The sequence below is a fragment of the Zingiber officinale genome, chromosome 4B (genome assembly GCF_018446385.1).
Source record: "Zingiber officinale cultivar Zhangliang chromosome 4B, Zo_v1.1, whole genome shotgun sequence".
NCBI classification, from domain to species: Eukaryota; Viridiplantae; Streptophyta; class Magnoliopsida; order Zingiberales; family Zingiberaceae; genus Zingiber; species Zingiber officinale.
The window spans coordinates 128,176,289-128,199,556 of NC_055993.1; the positions used below are offsets into that span (position 1 = coordinate 128,176,289).

Genomic DNA, 23,268 nt, shown 5'->3' on the forward strand with positions numbered 1-23,268 from the left:
GACTGCACTACACGAGATATCCTGCTGTGATTGAAGGATACAACGATGCAAGTTGGATATCTGACATAAAAGACTCTAAGTCTACGAGTGGATATGTCTTCACTCTAGCAGGTGCAGCCATTTCCTGGAAATCTTCTAAGCAAACCGTAATAACCAGATCCACGATGAAATCTGAGTTTGTAGCTTTTGACAAGTACGGTGAAGAGGCTGAATGACTACGGCAATTCTTAGAAGATATTCCTCGATGACCGAAACCTGTGCCGGCGATTTACATACATTGCGATAGCCAATCAGCAATCGGTCGAGCACAGAGCCATCTGTATAATTGTAAGTCTAGACATATACGTCGAAGACATAATACCATTAGACAACTACTCTCAACTGGAGTTATCACTGTTGACTATGTGAAGTCAAAGGATAACCTAGCGGATTCGTTAACCAAGGGGTTAAATCTAGAGTTAGTAGCAAGTTCATCACAGGGAATGAGCTTGGTGCCGTTGTCAACGATCAGAGTCATCTGTATAATGGTAAGTCTAGACATATACGTCGAAGACATAATACCATTAGACAACTACTCTCAACTGGAGTTATCACTGTTGACTATGTGAAGTCAAAGGATAACCTAGCGGATTCGTTAACCAAGGGGTTAAATCTAGAGTTAGTAGCAAGCTCATCACAGGGAATGGGCTTGGTGCCGTTGTCAACGATCAGTGCAGAGGACACCCAACCTATGCTGACTGGAGATCCCAAGAACTAGGTTCAAAGGGACAACTAATCTGCACTGACTAGAGACATTGTGGGGGGTAGCACATTGAAACAGTGACTAGAACAGGATAAGCTAATGAGCTTTTAATGATCAAAAAGAGTAGATGGTAACTCTTGAGGGATCACCTATGTGAGAAAGAAGTGGGACCGCTTCGAAGAGAATTGGAGGCACAATTCTTAGAGCTTCTCATAGAACCAGACGTGTTCATGGCCAAGAACGAACACACTCATGAGAACTGAGTTGTATCAAGGAGAGTCTTGGGTGAGATTTGTCACTGCTTACACAGACGGCAGTATAGTTCAAGGACATCGTGTCTACTATCAGCCAGTAAGCAACCAGATCTTCACAAGGGAAGGTTCAAAGGGTAAACCCTACTTATCCTATACTTGACTCAACTGCTGAATGTTATCACATATCCTATCTCCATTCATGTGGGGGATTGTTGAATAAGTGTGAATGGAGAAGAGGTGGAAGAGAAGAAGCTCCATTGTGAATGAGACTTTAGTCCCACATTGGAAGTTTCAAGGCAAGTTTGTTGGTTTATATTGATTCACATGCATTGAGGATGTGAACAAATGCATGGGGAGAGGCTCTCTCTCACGCGTGGGTGCGCAGGGGGGTGCAAATTCAGGGCCCGGATTGCATTGAACCAAGTTGACTCGTGCGCGAGCGCGACCTGCGCACACGAATGTCGGACCGGTCGGAGCAAAAACTTGCCCAAGTGGAACAACCAACATTTTGCCACACATATATCTTTTTGCTGCTTGTGTAACGGATGCATTAAAGGAAAATTAATGCATATTCAAAACGGCCAAGTGAAAAGCTGGCGTTGAGTAATGACCATTAATGGTGTCCTTTGGTCTTGAGCTCCTATATAAGAAGGCTGCGACCTCAGGCAAAAGGGTTGCACAGATAACACAGCAAAAGCAAGCAGAAGCTCTCCTCCTCATTCCCCTTCTCTGTCGTGCAACTCTTGCTCGACAGATTACCCGCGGTAGCTTTCGGGTACCACTCAGTTCGCCATGACCACCGGTGCTTGGTGGAGTTCGCGGTCAGACCGTTGTATCATGGGAAACAGATCTCCCAAATAAGCCTCGAAGCACAGCCGGAGGTGGGGGCGAATCTGTTTCAAGGAAACTGCTACTTGCAGGCCTCGGTCAGCTTGCCCGGTCGGGATTTTGCCCGACCTTACTGCTCTTTCGAGACTGCTCTGCAGACCTGGTCTTCTGTTCTGCAGATCTGCTCTGAACAGACCTGGTCAACCCGACCGACCGACCGACCGATCGACCCGCCGACCCGACCGACCGACCCGCCGACCCGCCGACCCGGTCGACCGACCCTCCGACCCGGCCGACCGACCGACCCGTCGACCCGGCCGACCGACCGACCCGCCGACCCGGTCGACCGACCGGGCTGACCGACCGACCTCATCTCGACCGATCTGCTTGGCTGATATGCCCTCTGCTCGGTCGATCCGCCCGCTTGGCAACACAGACTAGTGGCTTAGCCGATCTTCTTGCTCGGCAATTCTTCAGCTCGGAGCAGAAACCAGCCCCTGCTGGCAGCCTGAGATTATTCGCTCAGGTCATCTCTACTGTAAGTTGAATTTAAATCAGTGTTATTTGAATTCAGCTAATACCCCTAAAATCTCCGGCAGATTGTTTGTGTCTAACAATGTTAACTATGGATATGTCATTGAGTATATACGGATTGATATCACCTTTCAATTCACATTAGTAAGAGCAATGTCTCCTTACATAATATGAATTCCAAATATTCATGGTCTATATGTGAATTATAGATCCTTTAGTCTAGGGGTGTAAATGAGTCAAGTCGCTCGTGAGCTATTCGAAGCTCGATTCGATAAAAGCTCGTTTGAGTTCGTTTAATGAGGCTCGTTAAGATAAACAAACCAAGCTCAAGCTTCACAATATTCGGCTCGTTAGCTTGTGAACATGTTCGTTAAGTTCATAAATCAACTTTTAATTAAAAATAATAATAATTTTGATATTGAATTTATAGATTTTACACTCTATTTATGAAAAACATAGACAAATATATTAAATTTATTTATTAGAATAAAATTATAAATTTTAACAAGAATATTATAATTTTTTTAAAATATATAATTTAGTTTGCAATGAATATTTAAATTTATAATTTATATTTATTAAGCTCGTTTAGGTTCGAATAAGCTCGTGAGCCATGAATATATTAGTTAAATAAAGCTCGAGCTCGGCTCGATTATAAACGAGTCAAACTCAAACATCCAAGAGTTCGGCTCGGCTCGGCTCGATTACACCCCTGCTTTAGTCTATTACAAAATTCTCTCTCCAAAGATTGTGAAATATATTCTACTATAAATATTCTTTATACTGGTTAGACTCATATTCTCCAAAAATTGGATCCCGCTCTAATAGTTCTAAATAGATTAAATACGTGCCTTAAGATACGAAGACTTCTTGATCAACAACAACAAAAACACTTTTTCATTCTTTCACTTGGAAAATAAAATATTGCACCCTATTAGACCTTTGGCGGCCGGCTGGAGGGGGAGGGGAGGGGGTGAATAGCCCTACAAAATAAAAAATAAATCTTTCTCGAACTTTACAGTTTAATAAAATCATACACTTGCATAAAAGAAATAAGAGACTAATTAAAGAAAAAGAAACACATATATTTTACTTGGTTTGTACTCAGATGATTGCTAATCCAAGGCAGTTGAAGCTCACTATCAAAGTCTCATTCAGGTGGAGAAGCATCTTACAGTGTTGATGACTCACAAACCAATAGTAGAACAAAAGATAAGCATTTACAAGTGTTGTTCTGACCTTCTGGGACCAAAGTTGTATTTATAGCCTTGGTCGGGGTGTCTAGAATAGTTCCAGGTGCTTAGAGGGGGATAAACTTTTATCCTCATCGCAACGAAATGCGCCACGTCGAGTTTGGATAAAATTTCTGGTCCGGGTGCTAGGACAAAAAAAGTCAACATTTTATTGACTTTTGGTCACAGTCTTCTGCTTCGGTTTCCCTCGTATTGGTCTGAGTCTTCCGCTCCGGCTTCTCTCGCTTGGGTGATTTCGCCCATCCAGAATAGGGTTCACCCAAACCCCTTTTCCGATCTTCGAACAGTCTTCCGCTCCGGCTTTTCGTCCCTCATAAACGTTGCACGCCTCCTTCTTGTCCGCTAGCATACTCTTCCGCAGCACCTCATCCCTTGGATGCACTGAGCCCGTCGGCTCTCTCCCGTGCCGTCCTTCTCGTTAACTGCGTCTTTCGCTCGACTTCCTGCGCTCCTAAGTCCCTACACACTTAGACACAGGGGTTAAATACCAACATGACCTAACTTGACTTGGTTAATTATATCAAAACTATCTTGGGGTACTAATAATCTATCATTTTTTATGTGAGCAACTCCAAGTTAAGTTAGGGTAAATCACAAACAAATAACAGTTATAATTTTTGCTAGTACAAAAAAAATTTACAAGTACAAAAAAAACTAACTACTCTCCCCTAGACTTAATATCGAATTCTTATCATATTAAAAATGGAGTACTCTAAAGTGCTTTTGAAAATAAATATAAACCAAAGTCTAAGGGATAATTATTATCCAAAAAATTATTAAGTTGAAATTTTAAAAATCTGATTTTTTTTTTTGTAAGTTATAAACCATCTTTGGAAAAGAAAAAAATTAGTTTTAATTGGTAAAAAATTCTAACAATTTTTTATAGCAGTAAGGCAAATATAATCAAAGCCAATTTTTTTTTACTAAATTATCAAGTTGATTTAAGTAAAAATAAATTATTTTCTTAAAAAAAATCCTAAAAATAGCTTTTGAACAAAAAGTTTTAAGAGATTTTCTGAGTATGTATTATGACAATTAGCATAAAAAATAAAAAGATTTCAAAAGAAATTATTGTTCAAGGATTTTTGATAAAAAATTTGCAGTTAGGTAATTTATAAAAAATTTACCAACGGAAAAAATTTTCATTGATTGATAATATGATAATAATTCATAAAAAAATAAGATTTGTAAAAAAATTACACTGTACGATATAATAAAAAATGATTCAAAGATAAAAGAAAAAATATTTTTAAGTTTTTTTTATTGATAGATGTTGAATTCCTTTTTTCCAGAAGAATTTAGATTGAATTAATTTCAAATAGAAATTATATGAAATAATTTTTAAAAAAATTGACAATTCTAAGCAAGCAAATTAAATCAATGCAAGAAGAATTTAAGCATGAATGATGTTTTTTCACTTTAAAATTGGCTTTGGAATCTAATATAAGTTCCTATCTACTGGTTCTTATGGTATTTAAAATACCAGTTAAGCCTTCGATGATGTTTATAATTTCTTTCTGGAACATGCACAAAGTTTGAATATGAATTTTCCTTTTCTAATATTTCTATTTTATCTTTTAATTTTATATTTTCATCAATTAATTTCTGAAATTCTTCTTTTAAGATGCATATTCTTTCTTTGATTTTACATACTTTGTTCTTTTTCTATATAATGATTTGTTTAACATTTACATAATTTTAAATAATTGCTCTGGAGGAAGCTTACTTACCTGACTTACCATATATTCATCGGTAGATTCTCCCCCTTCATTGACACTTTCTTTTACAATGTCTCCTCTTTCATCAATGCTCTCGATGCTTATTTCCAAGGTACTTTCGTCATTTTCGGATAGGTATTCGGCAATTAGTGATGTTCCGATAATCTCTTAGGATCCGGATGCCTTTTGTAGCCGAGTTGGTATCCGTAGCATAATCAGATTATTCTTTCGTTGATTGATCATAGAGGTACAAGAACTTTTATCAAAGTTCTTTTGCGCATTGGTAGTTGCCTATTTTGTCGAGTTCTTGAGTGGGAAGAACACTCAGTAGGTGGAGCTTGACCTTACCATTTGCTATGAATTTGTCACGCTACGTCTGAGTCCAAAGATGTTCCTCGAGTTCTTTTCCATCTTTTCTTTTGGGGATATCAAAACCAAATTTCATAGAAAACATTATATCAAAATTAGTTCAAAAAATACCTCCATTTTTCGATTACAGAATAAGAATTCCCCCTCAAACATTGGCGGGTAGATGCTAGCTCTGGCAGTTAGTCCTCCTGAAGCGTCCTAGCTCTGATACTACTTGTTGGACCCTTGGTGGGCGGTTAGAGGGGGGTGAATAGCCTTGCCAAAAGAAAAAGCAAACCTTTCTCGAATTTTACAACTTAATTAAATCATACATGATCCTGTCCGAATCAGAAGTCAACGGACGCTGGGGACGTGGCGCTCCCTGCTGGACCCTCGAGTGCTCCGGCGAACCTGCAACAAACCGAGTCGGGAGGGGTGTCCCGGCGACGGCCCTCCGACGCTCAAGTCAGGCGAGGAATAACAAAGAGGTGGCTTCAGAGATTAAGACCCGCGTACCTCCGGTGAAGAAATAGAGACCTTATATAGACCTCTCGAAGGAGCCTGGGCGCGCCAATCAAAGCAATCACCTGCTTTCGACCATGCCCAGGTATGAGTTTGTCAGAAGGGCATCCATAAGGCCATACCTCTACTGTATCAACCTCTCCATGATGTGACGGCGAGATCCACCATCGTGCAATCTTGTGTACGACCTAATCATCAGACATGCCCTTACTGACATCCCATATCCCGAGCAGAACGAATAGGCTGCTCAGCTAACCTTTGTATCCTCGCCCTTATCCTGGCCGAACGGACCACCCACTCGGCCCTTCGGTCCCAGCCGAGCAGACACCCGCTCGGCCATTCAGTCCTCCCACCTTGGCGTCGGAAACCCAAGCCCATGGCTGGGTTATCTCTGGCTCCGCTCGGACCTGCTCAACTGCTCGGTGCGGCCATTACCCGCTTAGTCAGCCCTCCATCTATCCTCAAGCTGGGACCCTTCAGGAAGTGGGTCCCCCATTCTTACCGCCGGATCAATACACTTGCATAAAATAAATAAGAGACTAATTAAAAAAAAAGAGGTATAGATTTTTTACTTGGTTTGCAAGTAGATGATTGCTAATCCAAAGTAGTAGTTGAAGCTCACTATCAAAGTCTCCTTCTGGTGGAGAAGGCTCTTACAGTATTGATGACTCACAAACCAGTAGTAGAACAAAAGATAAGCATTTACAAGTGTTGTTCTGATCTTCTGGGACTAGGACTGTATTTATAGCTCTGGTTGGGGCGCCTGGAAGGGTTCCAGACACCTGGAGGGGGATAACTTTTATCCCTGTCATAACGGGAAGCGTAACGTCGAATTTGGATAAAATTCTTGGTCCAGGTGCCCGGACCAAGAAGTCAACATTTTGTTGACTTTCGGTCCCGGTCTTCTATTCCGATTCTGCTCACATTGGTCCGGATCTTTCGCTTCGGCTCCGCTCGCTTAGGTGATTTTGGCCATCCAGAATAAGGCTCAGCTGAACTTCTTTTATGATCTTCAAGCAGTTTTTCACTCTAGCTTCTCGTCCCTCGAAAACGCTGTACACCTTCTTCTCGTCTGCTAGCGTACTCTTCCGTAGCACCTCGTCCCTCGGACGCACTGAGCCTGTCGGCTTTTTCCCGTGCCATCCTTCTCGCTAGCTACGTCTTTCGCTCGACTTCCTATGCTCCTAAGTTCCTGCACACTTAGACACATGAATTAAATATCAACAGAACCTAACCTGACTTGGTTGATCATATCAAAACTACTTTGGGGTACTAACACACCCTAACAAATTTGGGTCCATAATTATGGATTCCAATGCACAAGATCTTGCAACACTTATAATGAGACCCTATCTATTTGTATTATATAAAAGAAATCAATTATAGAAACTAATACAATTAGATTCATCTCTTTATAGACAACTTGAGATTTGCAATTCCAATTAATATCGGTTCAAGATCATAGGATCGTTTTCTATCAAATAGGAAGGGATTTTGCACAAAATATACTCTTAAGTAATTGCCCCGTATATCTTATATCTATCTATATGAAGAAGAAATCATGTAAAGGAGGTTTTTATTTGTATAAATGGTACTTCGAGCTTGGAACGAGCATGAAGAAATTAATGATACTTTTTTTATCTTTTGAATTGTTCTGCTGGATTGATCGCTTAAGATATTTAGTCTTCACTTGGATTTGATGAAAATAATTGGATCAATTTTTATAGATTCACTGAGAATGATTCTTATTTATTCATGGTATATTAGAACTAGAAGACACTCTGTTAGGAACATCATGGATAGAAAAAGATTTCAGTCGGCTTGATAATATTCGAGTGACATTACTTTTTCAGTCCAAACCTAGAAAACAGTTAGATATAATTCAAAACTATGAAAAATATGAATCTCTAAAACAATTAGATATAATTCAAAACTATGAAAAATATGAATCAGAGATTGAAGAAGAGGAAGAGGATATCTACTTGCAACAAAGGGAGGAGGATTTATTCAATCACATAGTTTAGGCTTTTAGAATATGGCGTCCATAGATCAATCTATTTGATTATATTGAAAGGCCCACTAATTGAGATCTCCCTATTGGGCTGGATCAATTTGGGACAAGCGGAGCATTTATAACGAAGAGGATGAACTTCAAGAGCATGAGGAGGAGTTCTTGCAAAGGGAAACCATACAGACACCGAATAGAATTTTCAAAGACTAAACATTTTTTTACAATAAATCAATTCATTTGGGACCTTACGGATCTATTCTTTTTCCTATTCAAAGATCAATCCTTTGTCTCCTTGTTTTCATGTCGAGAATTTTTTTACATACGAAGAGATGTCAAAGATGTTTATTACTTCCCAAGCAGATTCTCTCACATCTATATATACATACTAGTTCATCGAGAATACATCAGAAAAATACTACGAATTGTTGACTATCACCATAAATGGTTTAAAAGTAAGAGTTTATTATGTAATGGATCTTTCTATTCTAATATTATATCCGAAAGTTATTAGTCTTTATCAAATATCTTTCTTCCTAAGGAAATGATATTTGTATCAAATGAAAACATAGTGTTGAGAAGGGGATGACTTTTCAATATTTGATTCATGTAACATGAGAAATATTTCTCATTCCTTAGCCATTAAGATATGTGACTATGAAAAAAAGGATTAAGTGAATAAGATTGGCAGGGTGGTAGTGTTAGGGTTTTGGCGAACACAAGCTCTCACTTGCTAAAAATGATACAAGACAAGGGATTGCTTGGAGAGAATCCTCCTTTGAAGTTAGGGACTACGGCTCGGGTATCCAATGACGGCTGTAAAGAAATACACGAGGGAAGAAAGGAAAAAAAAAAACGTGGACAAGAGGCGGTTACCCCGAGGTGACGACATCAACGTCAGTGGCTAACCCGGATCGATGATGTTGGCATCAATCCTCATGACCCACAGATCAAGTAGATCAATCGAACCAACTCAGTCATTGTTTGAGGTGTTAGAGATAATAGACCATAAACTTAATTATGATGCGGCAAAATTCAGAACCTCTCAGCCGGAAATGATGGTAGAGTGCTCCACGTCTTCTACTTGTCACGTAGAAGAATTTTTGTTCAAAGTCAACGTATAGTCAAAGGGTGTCGATCTAGTTTTGATAAAGATCCTCCGATACGGACGCCAAATTCTCTGGTACAAAATTCCTAGATCAATCTTGGACTCTTGTATGTTCATTGGATAGGTGAGTTGTACCCCATCTATTAAATAGGTGGAGTCCAACTCATCCCACCAATAAACATGTATGATTTTCTTTGATTCAAAAAATTCTAGATCAGAAAATCTGATCTCCTCCTATACTAAATCAAAAGATGAGAATAAAAATAATAGAACTATAATCAAAATGAGATGAATGTATGAGAGTGAACGTACCCTTTCGTGCATACCATACTTCGTTTATAATTTCTCGCATCAGCCAAACTCCACATCCGACTCACCGTTGGGGACTATTCTGAACACAATTAAAAAACCAGGGGTAAAGTGCAAATTACTCATCGGATAAGTTAAGCTATTCAACGTAAGGTAATAGTTACTTGTAAAACTTACACCCGATCCTTACCCTTTTGTTTTACTTGTATAATTAGGAGGGGTCCACTTACTATCTAATCAGGACGCAGGTGATTGTGCGTGTTAGCATTCTGAAAGCGGATCTCGTGACATGCGGCCGCACACTGGAAGTTTCAAGAATCATGCTCGGTAACTGCCCCCGTTTCTTCTTTTTTAAAATAACGATCGTTCTACCGAATCCAATGCGTCAGCCGATTGTTAAAGCGGAGCCGCATCCTGCGATTTGTGCCAAATTAGTTGTGATCAGTTTCCCGCACTTTTCGCCATCGATCTCGGGGAGCTGAGGGAGGAGCTGATTTAGGGTTTCCCTGTGTTGAGCTCGCGGGCCCGACCGACCGACCAACCGAGAAGGAAGCGAGATGATGCTCGTGGCCGAGATGGCGGAGCTGCTGGAGGAGTACACGGCGGCGGTGGCCGGCGTGCTGGAGCACTTGCTGCTCCGAGCTCCCATCCCTTGGCGAGTCCGCACGCTCATCCTCCGTTGCGTCCCCTTCGCTGCCCCGCCGCCGCCGCTTCCGCCGCCTCCGTACGCCCTGCCATTCCGCACCCGCCTCCGCCCGGCGACGCCCTCTGCTTCGGGCGCGTAGAAAGCTGCTTCCTTCGTTCTACATGTAGAAATTCCGGCTTCGCCTACCAAGTTCAAGTTTTTCTTTGAGATCGCAAGTAGTTTCTTGAGTTTGAACAAAAAAATTGAATCTTTTTTTTTTTTAATTTGGAAGATAATGATTAACGTTTGCGAGCTCTTTCACCTACCTGTGGATAAGCAGAGTCTTGTCGTTTCTTAATAAATTGTCAGTTTATCCTGTTTTAATTCTGACGATAAAAATTTGTTTTTGCGAAGAAAAAAACTACCACAAAATTTAAAATCTGTATGTAAAAAACAAATAAATTAATCAGCTCCTCGTCGCCAAATTACTCCGTCGTCGTCAAGTGGAGCTGCCGGCCGGTACCCGTCCAGAACTCCGCCTTTTTCCCGCTACGCCGCCCCTCCTTCAGCACCTTGTTCCGGCCAACGTGCCCAGTCACCGTCGCCTTCTCCACGCCCAATGATCTCATGACTTTTGACGCAGAGAGAGATTCGAGAGCCAAAATTGAACCATTAAACTAGTGATCTTCCCGGTTTCTCGCGGCGATTCAGAGGAAGTGTTAGGGTTTCGGAACTCCTTGACCGACCGACGTCGCTGCAGAGGACCGAGACGGCGAGACGCGACGGAAGAGATGGACGGCGAGGGAAGAGAGGGGATTTTAGCGTGAGAAGAGAGGTGGGACCGTGGGAGACAAATATGATAAAATTGTAAGGTGGAAATTTAAAAAAAAAACAAAAACAATAATCAGCTTTGAGATGTGTGTTTTAACACGTGTCGTGCATGGAGGCTTCCTTGACCAGATCTTTCGCTTTGTCCGTCACCGCCCTCTTCGCCAACACCATCGCCAAGCTTTTTAAGGCTTCGTCTCGAGTCGAGGAGATCTCGCTCGAGGGAAGAAGGGAGGGTAGCGCGTAATGGCGACCGGATCGCTCTTGTGGCTCAGACACAGTGGTTGCTTCCTGGCGGCCGCGCCCCTCAAGTGCTCGCCAGCTCCGAGAACTGCCGTTTCTCCTCCTGGTACGCAAATTTTGTGTTTTTCTTTTATGCTTTTGGTTCTTGATTAATCTCGGGTTTCATTTTTTTTTTTTTCTTATTGATCTGATTTGATTTTTTTAGTCGTCGTAGTTTCGGGTCACCGGAATCACCAGTGCGACTGTAGCGTCAGGTTTCTCTGCCCCAAATCGGTGATTCCGATTAAAAAGGAGGCGACGGTGCGGCGAGACACCATAGCGAGGTCGGAGGTCTCTGCTGTTGGTCCCGTTGGTGACTCGTCAAGCTCCGCGTCAGGTTCGGCTGAACGAGAAATCAATTTAGCTTTTTGTCATTTGATGTTATCTTCTGCGATTCGCGTCTTCTTGGAATCAATCGCAAGTAGCGTACCTGATTCTAAGGTTTTTTTTTTTTTTTGTTTTTTACAAATCGAAATGCGAAACTGATCATGGATTGACTTTTTAGTTTTGTTTGTTTTATCGCATCACATGATTCACCTTGATCACATTTTGCCTGTAAAAATTTGCAAAAATTAGTGACAAATTGAAATTCTGAAATTTAGAGAAATCAATCATGGTTCTAGTTGCTAGGAAAAAAAAACATATATGAATTAGCATTTCAATTCCACACCTTATAGTGGATGGTTATGCTGGAATTGAAAATTGCGAGTGATAATTCTGATGTGTAAATCAATTTGGTGGTATTTTTAATTCCTTCCACTTATTTTGCAACATTAGTTGTATGTCCAACGGAAATCCAGTTCTTAACATACTCGAGAAACATACAACTATACAAGGGTAGTTTAGTTAAGTAATTTGTGAAATGATGCTCCACATTATGTTCATTCTGATACAATAATTGGCATATTATTCTTGAAAATTCATTTTTCTTTATGGAGTTAGAACTCTTTTATCATGAGAATTGGTTCCAAACCAGTTGAATAGACATCTTTTGACAATAGAAGAGCCACTTTTGCTAGAATACTGATCGAAGAAGAAAATAATATTTAGACAGTAGGATGCGACCAGGATAAAGGAATTCCATTATCCTGATTATAGAACATATATCATGAAAATCATACTGGCAAAATAAGGGGGCGTTTGGTTTGCATTGTTCATGTTGTTTTCTATTTTCATTTTCTGAGAAAATGGAAAACGCGTTTGGCTTGCATTTTCCACGTTCATTTTCAAGAAAAAGAGAGAGCATTTTCTAAGAAAACGAAAAACACAGAAAAATCATTTTCTGAAAATGAAAAAAATGCAGTTTTCTGGAAAATGAAATGAAAATGCAAACAAACCAAACACACCCTAAAATTTTCAAGAATATGAAGTCTCACCCAGAAATGAATTTGTTATTGAGCAGAATTTCAATTGGTTTCACAAGTCAGGGCGGTTTTGTTTTACTCTGTTACGGCTGTGGCTGCAATTTTTCTATTTGCTACTATGGCGGTGGTGCACCCATTAGTCCTCCTATTTGATCGGCATCAACGCAGATTTCATCACTGGATTGCGAAGATCTGGGCAACACTGACTATAATTCCTTTTTATAAGTTTGAATTTGAGGGGATGGAGAACTTACCTCTTCAAGATGCTCCAACTGTGTATGTTTCCAATCATCAGAGCTTCTTGGATATATACACTCTTCTGACCATTGGGAGGAGCTTCAAATTTATAAGCAAAAGAAGCATTTTTCTTTTCCCAATTATTGGATGGGCGATGTATCTCATTGGTGTAATTCCTATTGCCAGAACTGATAGCAGGAGCCAGCTGGTATTTTGTTTTCTTTTTTGAGTTTAAATACATTGGTCATCTTTTAGAAATGATTTCTATTTTTGTTGGATGAGGAAAATCAATCTTTGCTTATATATGAATGATTAAGACCTCAAATTGATAGATATAATCTGACATTTTAAGTTGTATGATAATTAATGCTGGGCTTATGTAATTTTTCCTGACTGTTCAAAATTGGTGATGCCTTTTCACCTTTATGATACCCTTCTTGAGCATTTTATTAATCGTACTAATATGGATGTTTGTATTGTATTTGAACCTTGAAGCTTTGGTTAATCAGTCCTAGAGGATTTTTGTAGAAAGACTTTGCAAGTTGTTTGTTCTCCAATATTCCAGTTGTTAAATTTATTATTCTGCTTGCTTACAGGATTGTCTTAAGCGGTGTATGGATTTCATTAAGAAGGGGGCATCTGTTTTTTTCTTCCCGGAGGGAACCAGGAGTAAAGATGGAAAGCTAGGCACTTTCAAGGTGATTTTGTGTTGTTCTACTTGATTGTATGTAGTTAAACACAATGTTGAAAATAGAATTTTGGAAATAAGTTGACTTAATTGGTGTTCTTGTAGAAAGGAGCATTTAGTGTTGCTACGAAGACTGGTGTTCCTGTTTTGCCTATAACAATTATGGGGACAGGTAAGATTATGCCTCCAGGAAGGGAAGGTATAATAAATTCAGGAGCTGTGAAAGTCGTGATACACAAGCCTCTAGATGGAAAAGATGCAGAGAAGCTTTGTAGTGAATCTAGAGACATAATTGCTCAAACACTCTTGCTTCATGGTTATGGTGTACATTAAATTAACTGGGCACTGCAATTTTGGGCATCTCATAGTATGTTTTGACCTGTGAAGTTCTTCAGGTATATTTCTCTTTTCTTAGATATGTGTACGGGACATGTGGGTGAATTCCACGATTTGATCTTTTGGCACCTTTTTATAAGTAATATGTTATCTAAGCTACTAACTACTAACCTTCACTCTGAAGCCTGATTACTATATCTGAATACTGTTTGTGGGATGCCATCTTTAGTTTGCTGATTCTAGCACGCTTACACCTAATGCATTGCGTAAACTTATAGTTGTCAACGATGTTTGTAGAATTCATGCTTTTGGGGTTGCAATTATAGCTGTCTGTGTCAGGGTTAAACAAATGTGATTACTTTGGACGTGTTTCTTTTATACTAACGTATCATCTAGCTTAATGCAGTTATCCATCGCAATTTCATTTTGTCATTTTGATTTCTATTCTTGTAACTGCCAATTACTTGGTTTTGCATATTTATTCGCCACTAGCACGGTCCAGATTGCAGTTGCATTCAGTAATCTTGACAGTCTGAACACTAGCTTGTTGTCATGTCATTATAAGTTGAATCTTACATTAGGATTCTCAATATATCCAAGCTGAAATTTTTGAAACAAATAGATTAGTCCCAGATATACCAAAATAATATGACTGGTCTAGTCTCTAATATTTGTCAGACATAATAACAGTGTCGATATACTGGCTTTTATACATCAAAAACATTAGTATTTCTGATGTAAGTCAGGGGAAATAACATTTCCATTGAATATTTGAAGTTGATCTCCTGTTTGATCTTTACTGTATCTTTTATAGCGCTTGTCATTGCTTTCTATACATCGCAGGAGCAGACTTTTCTAACTTGATACAAGGGGAAGATGAGGAGATAACAACCTGTTATTGCGTAGAAGACTACCGGTTTACGAGAGAGTTTGACTAGCAGATAAGTTGAACCAGAAAGTTGAAGTAAAAATTGTTTGTTCTTTTTTTTTTTTAACTCTCTTCTGGAAATAAAGATTTGGAAAGCTGTATGAAATTGATATTTCTAACGTCAAGAGCCAAGCAATAATAAAGTATTTATTTTCTGCTGATTCCAGCTTCTATGCCGAACTATAAGCAATTATGCTGAGGTTTCCAATTTTCTGTCAGCTAAGTTTGCTTAAAAACATGGAAAGAGAAAAGGGAATCAAAGAGAAGACAAAATGGATTCTTTGTTTTTTAATCTCTTGTTTGAATGTGTTACTTTGAAAAAGGGTAAAATAGTTTGATTAGAACAATTGAAGTATAATCATCAGCCAAGATTTTGAACAATCCTTGCTCTGTTGATAGTTGTAACAAGTTAGATTTTCTTTTCATTTAATTTTTTTTATGCGGGTACAATTGGAACTCAATTCGTTTGCATTCTTATTTTAAGGATTTAGATCATTAGATTTTGATGTTGATTGAAATGAGCAATCGATAAAAAAAAACCTGATGTTTCACATTTGGCTCTTTAGTTCAGGTTTTATATTGTCTGAGTTGTCAGGTTTTATAAAAAATGAGCAATGTCTTCAGTTTCAAATAAAGAAAAATAAACAATCACTTGTATAAGAGTAACTCATATTGTTGACAGAATTATCGAAATAGATGAGGATTATTGTTTTCATGCCAACAACAGCTTCTAAAGAGAGAAGAAAAAGATGCATCGCAACTGAAGACCACATAATCACACGCAATTCACTAGTTCAATCTGACATCTAATTGAGAGAGTTTCCCACATCAATCACAAACCGATATTTGACATCCCTGTTAATGAGTCTTTGAAGAGCCTCGTTGACGTAAGAAATGCTAATAACTTCAATCTCAGGGTATACTTTGTTTGCCGCGCAAAAGTGGAGCATTTCTTGTGTCTCTTTTGTGCCTCCTGTTATGCTCCCAGCTATACTTCTAGCGCCTACATTGAATTGAATAGAAGGAAGCATCAGAACCAATTCAACATTATATTGAAGTGTTTTCTAGGATAATAGAGCAACATGATAAGAAGAGAACAATACCGAGGTTTAGGCTTCTAGGCGATAATTTGATCTCACTCGGGAAGCCTACGAGGACCAAAACACCCTCTACCTTCAATAGGTCCATGTAAGGATCAAAAGGATGATCGCCGGAGGCAGTGTCAACGATGAAATCCAATGATTGTGTCAAGGACTGAGCAAAAAAAGTATAGAAGATACATTAAATACACTAACAGAATACACCAATCACATATAGGTTTGTTTCATATTTTTCTTCTCTCTTCTTTCCTAGAGAAATTATCTGTTTCATGTTGTAAATAGTTACATCTTTGCAGTCTAGTTTTTATATAGCTTGCATAAACTTAAATGAGAATTATAAAGAAACTCCTAAACGGATAAAGACTCCATTTAAGATAAGCAATTGTAGAGAAAGATTTAAGATATGCTGAACTAAATACTTAGAAGCAGTATAATCGAGCACAAACATGATGGAAGTGACATTATACCATCATCTGTTGCTTGTCTGATGAAAGCACAAATTTGTCAGCTTTTAGGATATTCAGGGCTTCCTCCTTCTTGGACTCACTAGTACTGAATACTGTTACTTTCAAACCGAATGCTTTACCGAACTTCACAGCCATATGACCGAGGCCACCGAGCCCTACAACTCCCAGGGACTTACCAGGTTGGTTCATCTTATGGCGCATCATGGGACTGTAAACTGTGATGCCTGCACATAGCAAAGGTGCAGCCTTATCCAAAGGGTAGCCATCAGGTATCTTGTAGCAGAACCTGTTCGAAGGACAACAATGAAAGGATGCCACTCAAGTATCAATTGAAGTGTTGAACTAAACAAGTGCAGAGTAAAATTGTAAATCCCATTCAGATCATAATTGTTTGTCTGCTCTTCATATTATCTAGAAATAATTGCTAAGATTCTAAAATTTAGAAAAGATTATGGTTAAGATTGACAAGCTCACAGTCGCAGAACAGGACTCACCTTTGATGAACAACAATATAGCTGGAGTATCCCCCTTTCGTCACTGTACCATCTGAATCGATTGAATTGAAGGTATATGCTGACTTGGGGCAAAAGATCTCTCGGAGGTCATTGCAATGCTGGCATTCCATACAAGAATTTACAAATGTCCCTACACCAACATGATCACCAACTTTGAATCCTCCAGCATTGGGACCAGTTGCTGTAACCACTCCAACAATTTCATGCCTGAAACATTTATTTTAATAAGAATTAAAAAATAAGGGGAAAAAATTTAACATGGATAGGTTTTTCACTTTTTCCAGATAGTAATTCTGAAAGTCAATAAGTTTATATGAACCAATTTTACCTGATTAGTATTTGCATTTCCTTTGTTAACTTCTTTTAGACCAGATGGAACTTGCTTTGGTTACATATTATACAAAAAACTAATAAACCACCACAAAGTTCTAGATTTGATACATATACGAGCACATCAACTAGTGATATTTAAGCACATCTTTATGAAGAAGCATTTTCACAGTGAAAGTAGAAACAATCAATCTAAAAGAACTGGAAATAGCATACCCTGGGACTACTGGGTACATCGAGTCACCATGCAAGTTCTTGGTCCAAACAACATCAGCATAACAAACTCCACAGTATTTTATCTTTATAGAAACATCATCTGCTCCAACAGATCTGGAAAAAAAAATAACAAGTTAGACGAAGCTCCTCAGTGAAGTATGAAATAGCAAATGCTTCACAAAAAGCCATTTCATGTGAAAAAATTCTGAAGCATTTGCTGATGCCTAAAAGTCATTTCCAAAGTCAGATTCTCTTCATACTTTTAGTTTATTATCCCTTAAAACAATACTTCAGCAAAACAAATAACCAGGTGTCAGTTGTCCAAATGAGTTAACAGTTCAGACATTTTGAAAGAATGCATTGGTCCCAATTTACTTAGTCCCGGCCACTCAAAGATTTCTTCCTCATTTTTTTTAGATCCAAAGAATCCAGCCAATATAGAATTATCAGGAACATATGCAACTGAAATTTTGCCTTATTTTAAGCACACCTGCGATCAAACCTATAAGGTGATAGGATTCCAGATACATCTCTTGCAGCCCAAGCGAGACAATTTCCAATGCCAACTTCAGCTTCCATTGTTCAGTTAGCCACTTACTCTACAAAAGATTAGAATGTTAAATGATGCAAAGCTTACAAAAAAAATCTTCCTGTATTAGATTTTACATGTCCACTTAGAGAAGACAACAGAAACACAGGAAATCAGCATGTTGAATAAAATGGCAAACTTTTTTTTTATAGAAAAGGAAATTGGTATGAACATAACATATAAATCAACAACGAGTACGTATGAGGTTTACTCCATTCAAAGTAGTTGCTGTCTGTCTATTTCTTGAAATTAAATATTTTTTCCACTAAAAAAAAATCACAAACTGCGTATCTGCAACTAGATTGGCTGAGACAAATAAACATCACGACAATCCTTAATTTTCATCTGAATAAGTCATCATGATACACTCTTTATTTTCACTTGTCCGCCTTAAAATATTAGATCTTTCGAAGGTTAGTCGCGTTATTTTCAATCACGTTGCTCTCCATTAAATAAGCCATGATGCAAAGGCTTTCAAACAGAAAAGAAAAGTAAACTCATACTAAAAAGGCTCACTCGTCAGATTTTTGGAATTCTTTCCAAAACCTATACAACTCAAGAAAAACCTAATCTTTAAGCATGCCCTTCTCTCTAAAATCTATGAGATCGAAGAAGCTCAAACCACAACCGATCGTAAATCAAGGCCATAAATCCTCCATACACAATCCTGCAAATCTCTTAACAAGAGGAGTACAAACAAACACGGACGTAATATTGGGGATATACCAAGCTCAAACAAAGCAGGATAAATACATGACAAAATCATCAGCGGATAGTAAAATTTCCGGAGGAACACAAAGGACAAGAACAGAAAAGAAAGAACTGTGCGTTCAATTTTACCTTGATTAAAAATAGCGTTGGATTTGTTTAGTCCTAGAAACAGCGAGCTCTCACATCCGATGCGTCGCTAACTTTCACTGGCTGCGCTTCGTTCTTCAGCCTTCCTATTTTATAGCAGACTCTCGCCCTACTTTTTTTTCATATGCCCTCGTAAAGTTATAGATTACCAAAGTTATCCTCAGAATTCTAGAAATATCATCATTCTTTCCCCCATAGAACAGTCACATGAGCTACCTTATCCAAATATTTTATCATAAATTTTAGATAGAATAACTAAAAAAAATTTTATATCAATTATCATATTCATTGCCTAAATTTATATTTGATGAATAATGATTATCTAAATTTATAGAATAAAATCTTTATCCTAAAAATAAAATAATATTTTTTTAATCTCTCTCCTTCCACTCAATCTTTTTGATCTTTCTTTCCCCTCATTTCATAAATATAATAATAAAAAAATAATAAAAATTTAAGAATAATAGAATTTTTAAGATAGTGGATATAGTGTGTAGTAAAAAATAATTATCTAAATTTAATGAAGTGAGTCATTTATCCTAAATTTTAGATATAGTAATAGAGAAATTGATATGGATATTCTTATAATTCTTGCTCCCCTTAAAAGATCCATATTGGTTTGTATTAGCTTAAACGTTAATATATATCATTTTTTCATAAAACATATGATCCCCGTCCAACCAAACTCGGGATTGAAGTTTATTTCAAATTGAACTCGGGCCAAAATTAGATATATATTTTTTTTTAGCTTTAATCAAATCCAAAGATCTCATATATTTTTCGAGATCAAACATAAATATCAATATTTTTATATTATTTATTCGTTTACGGAAATTTTGAGGATGATTAATGCATTTGGATGAATGAAATAATTTCTAGAAATAGATATTATTTATAGAGGAATTTTTAAAAATTTATTTGAATGACAGTTATACATTGGAATTTATCATTTTCTAGAATTTTTTTTTATAAAATCTGATCATTCAAAGTCCAACTCATTTTTTGAAATTTTTTTTATAAAATATGCTCATTAAATGCGTTAGGTAGGTGTTATAAGACTCATCCAATTATAAAGTTATTAAATTTACATATTAAAATCAATGTGGATGTGGAGGGTAAAATAGTGGCTTTCTAAATTATGGGGAGTATTTTTAAGAGCTGTATACTATAAGGGGTTGAATTTGATTGCATGACGTGTGGGATGACGATTTTTGAATTACCGACCCCACAGTTAAAATATAACTAGTTAACGGTTGAGGCGTAAAATATAACCACATGACGTGTGGGATGACGATTTAGAAATGTTTAGCATGTCTAGATATTGATATAATGATATCCAATTTTCCATTGAAGAATCGAAAGAGCGTGGTTGTCTAAATAAATCCAGTCTTTCAATGTGGAACAAGGAATAACAAAGTGCATAAGAATAGATGATGAATAATTGAAATTACAACCATAATAGATAAACCTGAACGATCATCAACAGAGATCTTTCTTTTCCTAGAAAGAAATCGGCTGCCGCTGTCAGAGGGCGCTGACGATGGACAAGCTGTGGCAAATGGGACACTAGGACATGGAGATTATGGGACAGAAGATCCCGTCTCATAAATAAAATGTTAGTGACGAAATGGAAATGAAATTTAAATTTAGTTTAAGGAAAATGGCCTCAAATCTAACTCAAATACAATGTATTATGGATATATTTTGTAGGAAAAAAATAGTGATTGGGTTAAAATGAAAGTAGTTTAAAATTTTGGATGGTATTTTGAAGAGTATTTGTACTAAAAAGGTTTAATTTTGTGTCTAAAAAAAATATTTTTTGGGCTGTTTGGGCCAACGAGTTAACTGCTCGAGAACCGGGCCGTGGGCCCAGACGCGGCAAGCGGGCGGCGCGGAGGTTTGCCAAGGGATCCGCGCCGTATTTAATTAATTCTGCATCGCCAATTGCTACGCGCCGCGTGTACCACCCTAGATCGCAGTCGGTTCTACCCATGGCGGCGGTGCGGTGCCACGTGGCCTAAATTTCCGCCAGGAAAATTTTGGCGGGAAGCAGAGGGAGGGCGGGAAACAACACCATGTCAACCGATTCCAATAAAAGATTTTTTATTCATTGCGCCGATTCTTATTTTGTTTGATACGGAAAAAGTCATACTTTTAAAAGAACATTGTGATTTTAGAATTCATTTATACATAAATCTTAAATTATTATTTTGTTTTTTTTAAGATTTTATGTTTTTTATCATTAGTTGTTATTGTTACATTTTAAAATATATTTTTCTATCATAACAAAAATAAAATGGTCGTTGATCCAGTGGTAAGGATCGGTGGCCATAGAGAAAGGGGTCAATGACACGGGAGAGTCAAAGGTCCAGCTGAGCAAGGAGGAAGTCTCCCGGCCGATCGACCTGAGTAGACCCCGAGCCGGCACGAAGATAGCTCGACCTCGGGTTGAGCTTCCGACGCTCACAAGCTCCTTTATAGAGGAATCGTTATGCCGAGTAGCTAAGCTGCTCAGCCGAACTGCAAAACAATTAGTTGGTGCCCCATCCGAGTATGTGACCGAGCGACCGTCTCGCCCGGTCCAAGGTGCGTGTATACCCGGACGCCCTGGAGGCCGAACGATCAGCCCGTCTGGCCTAGTTAGAGACAAAGGGCTTAGAAGAGGACAAAAGGGGCAGATAGTGATATCATTCTCGAGACGTCTGCCGCCGATAAGCAGCATGGTCAGCGGCCGGGCCGTACCAAGGATCGTACGTAGGAAGTTTCCGCTGTCGTGGCAGGGATATGCTGGGATCATTATGGTATGACGTCAGACGTGCTTTTCTGACACAACCATACTGAGGTATGCTTTGAGGAACGTGCACACCTTGGAAAGCGTACACACGCCTCACCGGGGTCCTATATAAAGACCCTTGACGAATGTATGATTTTTCTACTCATTTACTGTAGCCACAGTCTCTGTTCTGCTTCTGTTTCTTCTCGTCACCGTCTGACTTGAGCGTCGGAGGGTCGTCGTCAGAACCCCTTCCCGGCCCGACTTTATTGCAGGTCCATCGGAGGCTTACGTTGCTACGAAGATCACCTGGGAGTAACAAGGAACGTCATATCCCTAATTTTCATCGACTCAGTACACGGACAGGATAAGTCGTCTTAACAATCTCTCTAGAAAAATCTCGTGCTCTTATAAAAGATTAAATTATAGAGGATACATTTAGTGAAATATTTTATATGATTGAAAATTAATTTCAAAATTTATTAAAATAATCATCTATGTAAACACCCATTGTAGAGCTAAAATATATTTTCTTAAAATCTAATGTAGATAACTCAATTCAAGTTATATGCAGAAAAAACATAGAAATGAATAATAAATTCAGTTACTCACGTGTACCTTTTTTATTTATTTTAGTGGATGGTAAAAATTTTTTATGGAATAAAATTGATAATCTAAAAATAGACAAATAAACGATAAGAACCTATCAGAGGTAAACATGTTCTTCAAACTTGAGGAATAATAATCATGAGAATAGTCGTACTTGGCATCCCATGCAATGCATGCGTGTATAAAATTCATATCTGCATAAATATATATAGTGAAGAACATAGGATTCTCATTGAAAAGATTCGTGATGACGCATGCAAATCCAACACTTTCTCTGAGAAATATTAAATATATAAATAAACAAGCATAGATTTTAACAATGATAATGATGCGTGAAAGTGTTGATGGAATGATTAACAGAGTAAAGAATGTGTGGGAGTTGCACGGATGGGTTAATAGTTTTATGAAATATTTAGATAAAGGGAGGATCTTGGAAATTGGGATTGCAAAGTGGAGAACAGATTAGGGTTCTTGGATACCTTTGTTTTTGCTAAAAAGAAGGAAAAAGAGGGGAATAGCCGAATAGGTTTCTTGACTTTACGTGATTTGTTCATTTAATTAATTGGCAAAAAGAGAAGACATGTTATGATTGTTTATTTGGAATAAGACTTTGATGGATAAGAATGATAGGAAACAATAGTAAACTATGTGAGAATATTTGTCTTTCTTGTAGTATTTATAGGATAAGAATGATAAGAACAAAACAAATAATCCCATTGTTTAATTGGAAGGAAGATTAAGTCTAAGAAAGAAGAAACTTAAGTCCTCCTAAATTATCTTTTTCTTTCCCCTCAAAGTTCTAGAAATGAGAGAAAAAGTCCGGTAGTTGAGTTAGTACTCGGGTGAAAAGATGTCACAATAAGTCTCAGATTCAAATTGCAAAGTTTATCTCATCATAA

The 23,268-nt window shown here is 38.1% G+C and overlaps 2 protein-coding genes across 5 annotated transcripts; one reads left to right on the forward strand and one right to left on the reverse strand.

Moving 5' to 3' along the window:
- The first annotated feature begins 11,239 nt into the window (after window positions 1-11,239).
- On the forward strand, window positions 11,240-15,073 carry LOC121976631 (1-acyl-sn-glycerol-3-phosphate acyltransferase LPAT1, chloroplastic-like). 2 transcript variants are annotated; one of them, XM_042528879.1, is made up of 6 exons: window positions 11,240-11,426; window positions 11,535-11,696; window positions 12,762-13,168; window positions 13,557-13,658; window positions 13,754-14,043; window positions 14,828-15,073. In XM_042528879.1, the coding sequence occupies exons 1-5, from the start codon at window positions 11,324-11,326 to the stop codon at window positions 13,979-13,981; spliced, it is 1,002 nt and encodes a 333-aa protein (XP_042384813.1). In that variant the 5' UTR covers window positions 11,240-11,323; the 3' UTR covers window positions 13,982-14,043; window positions 14,828-15,073. The 2 variants fall into 2 exon arrangements, with proteins under 2 accessions (XP_042384813.1, XP_042384812.1); XM_042528878.1 differs by having other exon boundaries at window positions 11,241-11,426; window positions 11,526-11,696.
- A 470-nt stretch (window positions 15,074-15,543) lies between these two features.
- Window positions 15,544-19,094, reverse strand: LOC121976632 (putative cinnamyl alcohol dehydrogenase 4). Of its 3 annotated transcripts, none has more exons than XM_042528880.1 (7): window positions 18,970-19,094; window positions 18,031-18,139; window positions 17,541-17,654; window positions 16,974-17,201; window positions 16,480-16,765; window positions 16,016-16,166; window positions 15,544-15,915 (listed from the first exon to the last, which is right to left on the reverse strand). In XM_042528880.1, exons 2-7 carry the CDS (start codon window positions 18,117-18,119, stop codon window positions 15,719-15,721), a joined length of 1,065 nt encoding a protein of 354 aa, XP_042384814.1. In that variant the 5' UTR covers window positions 18,120-18,139; window positions 18,970-19,094; the 3' UTR covers window positions 15,544-15,718. The 3 variants fall into 3 exon arrangements, with proteins under 3 accessions (XP_042384814.1, XP_042384816.1, XP_042384815.1); XM_042528882.1 differs by lacking the exon at window positions 18,970-19,094 and adding an exon at window positions 18,856-18,874; XM_042528881.1 differs by lacking the exon at window positions 18,970-19,094 and adding an exon at window positions 18,646-18,841.
- Window positions 19,095-23,268: the final 4,174 nt, after the last annotated feature.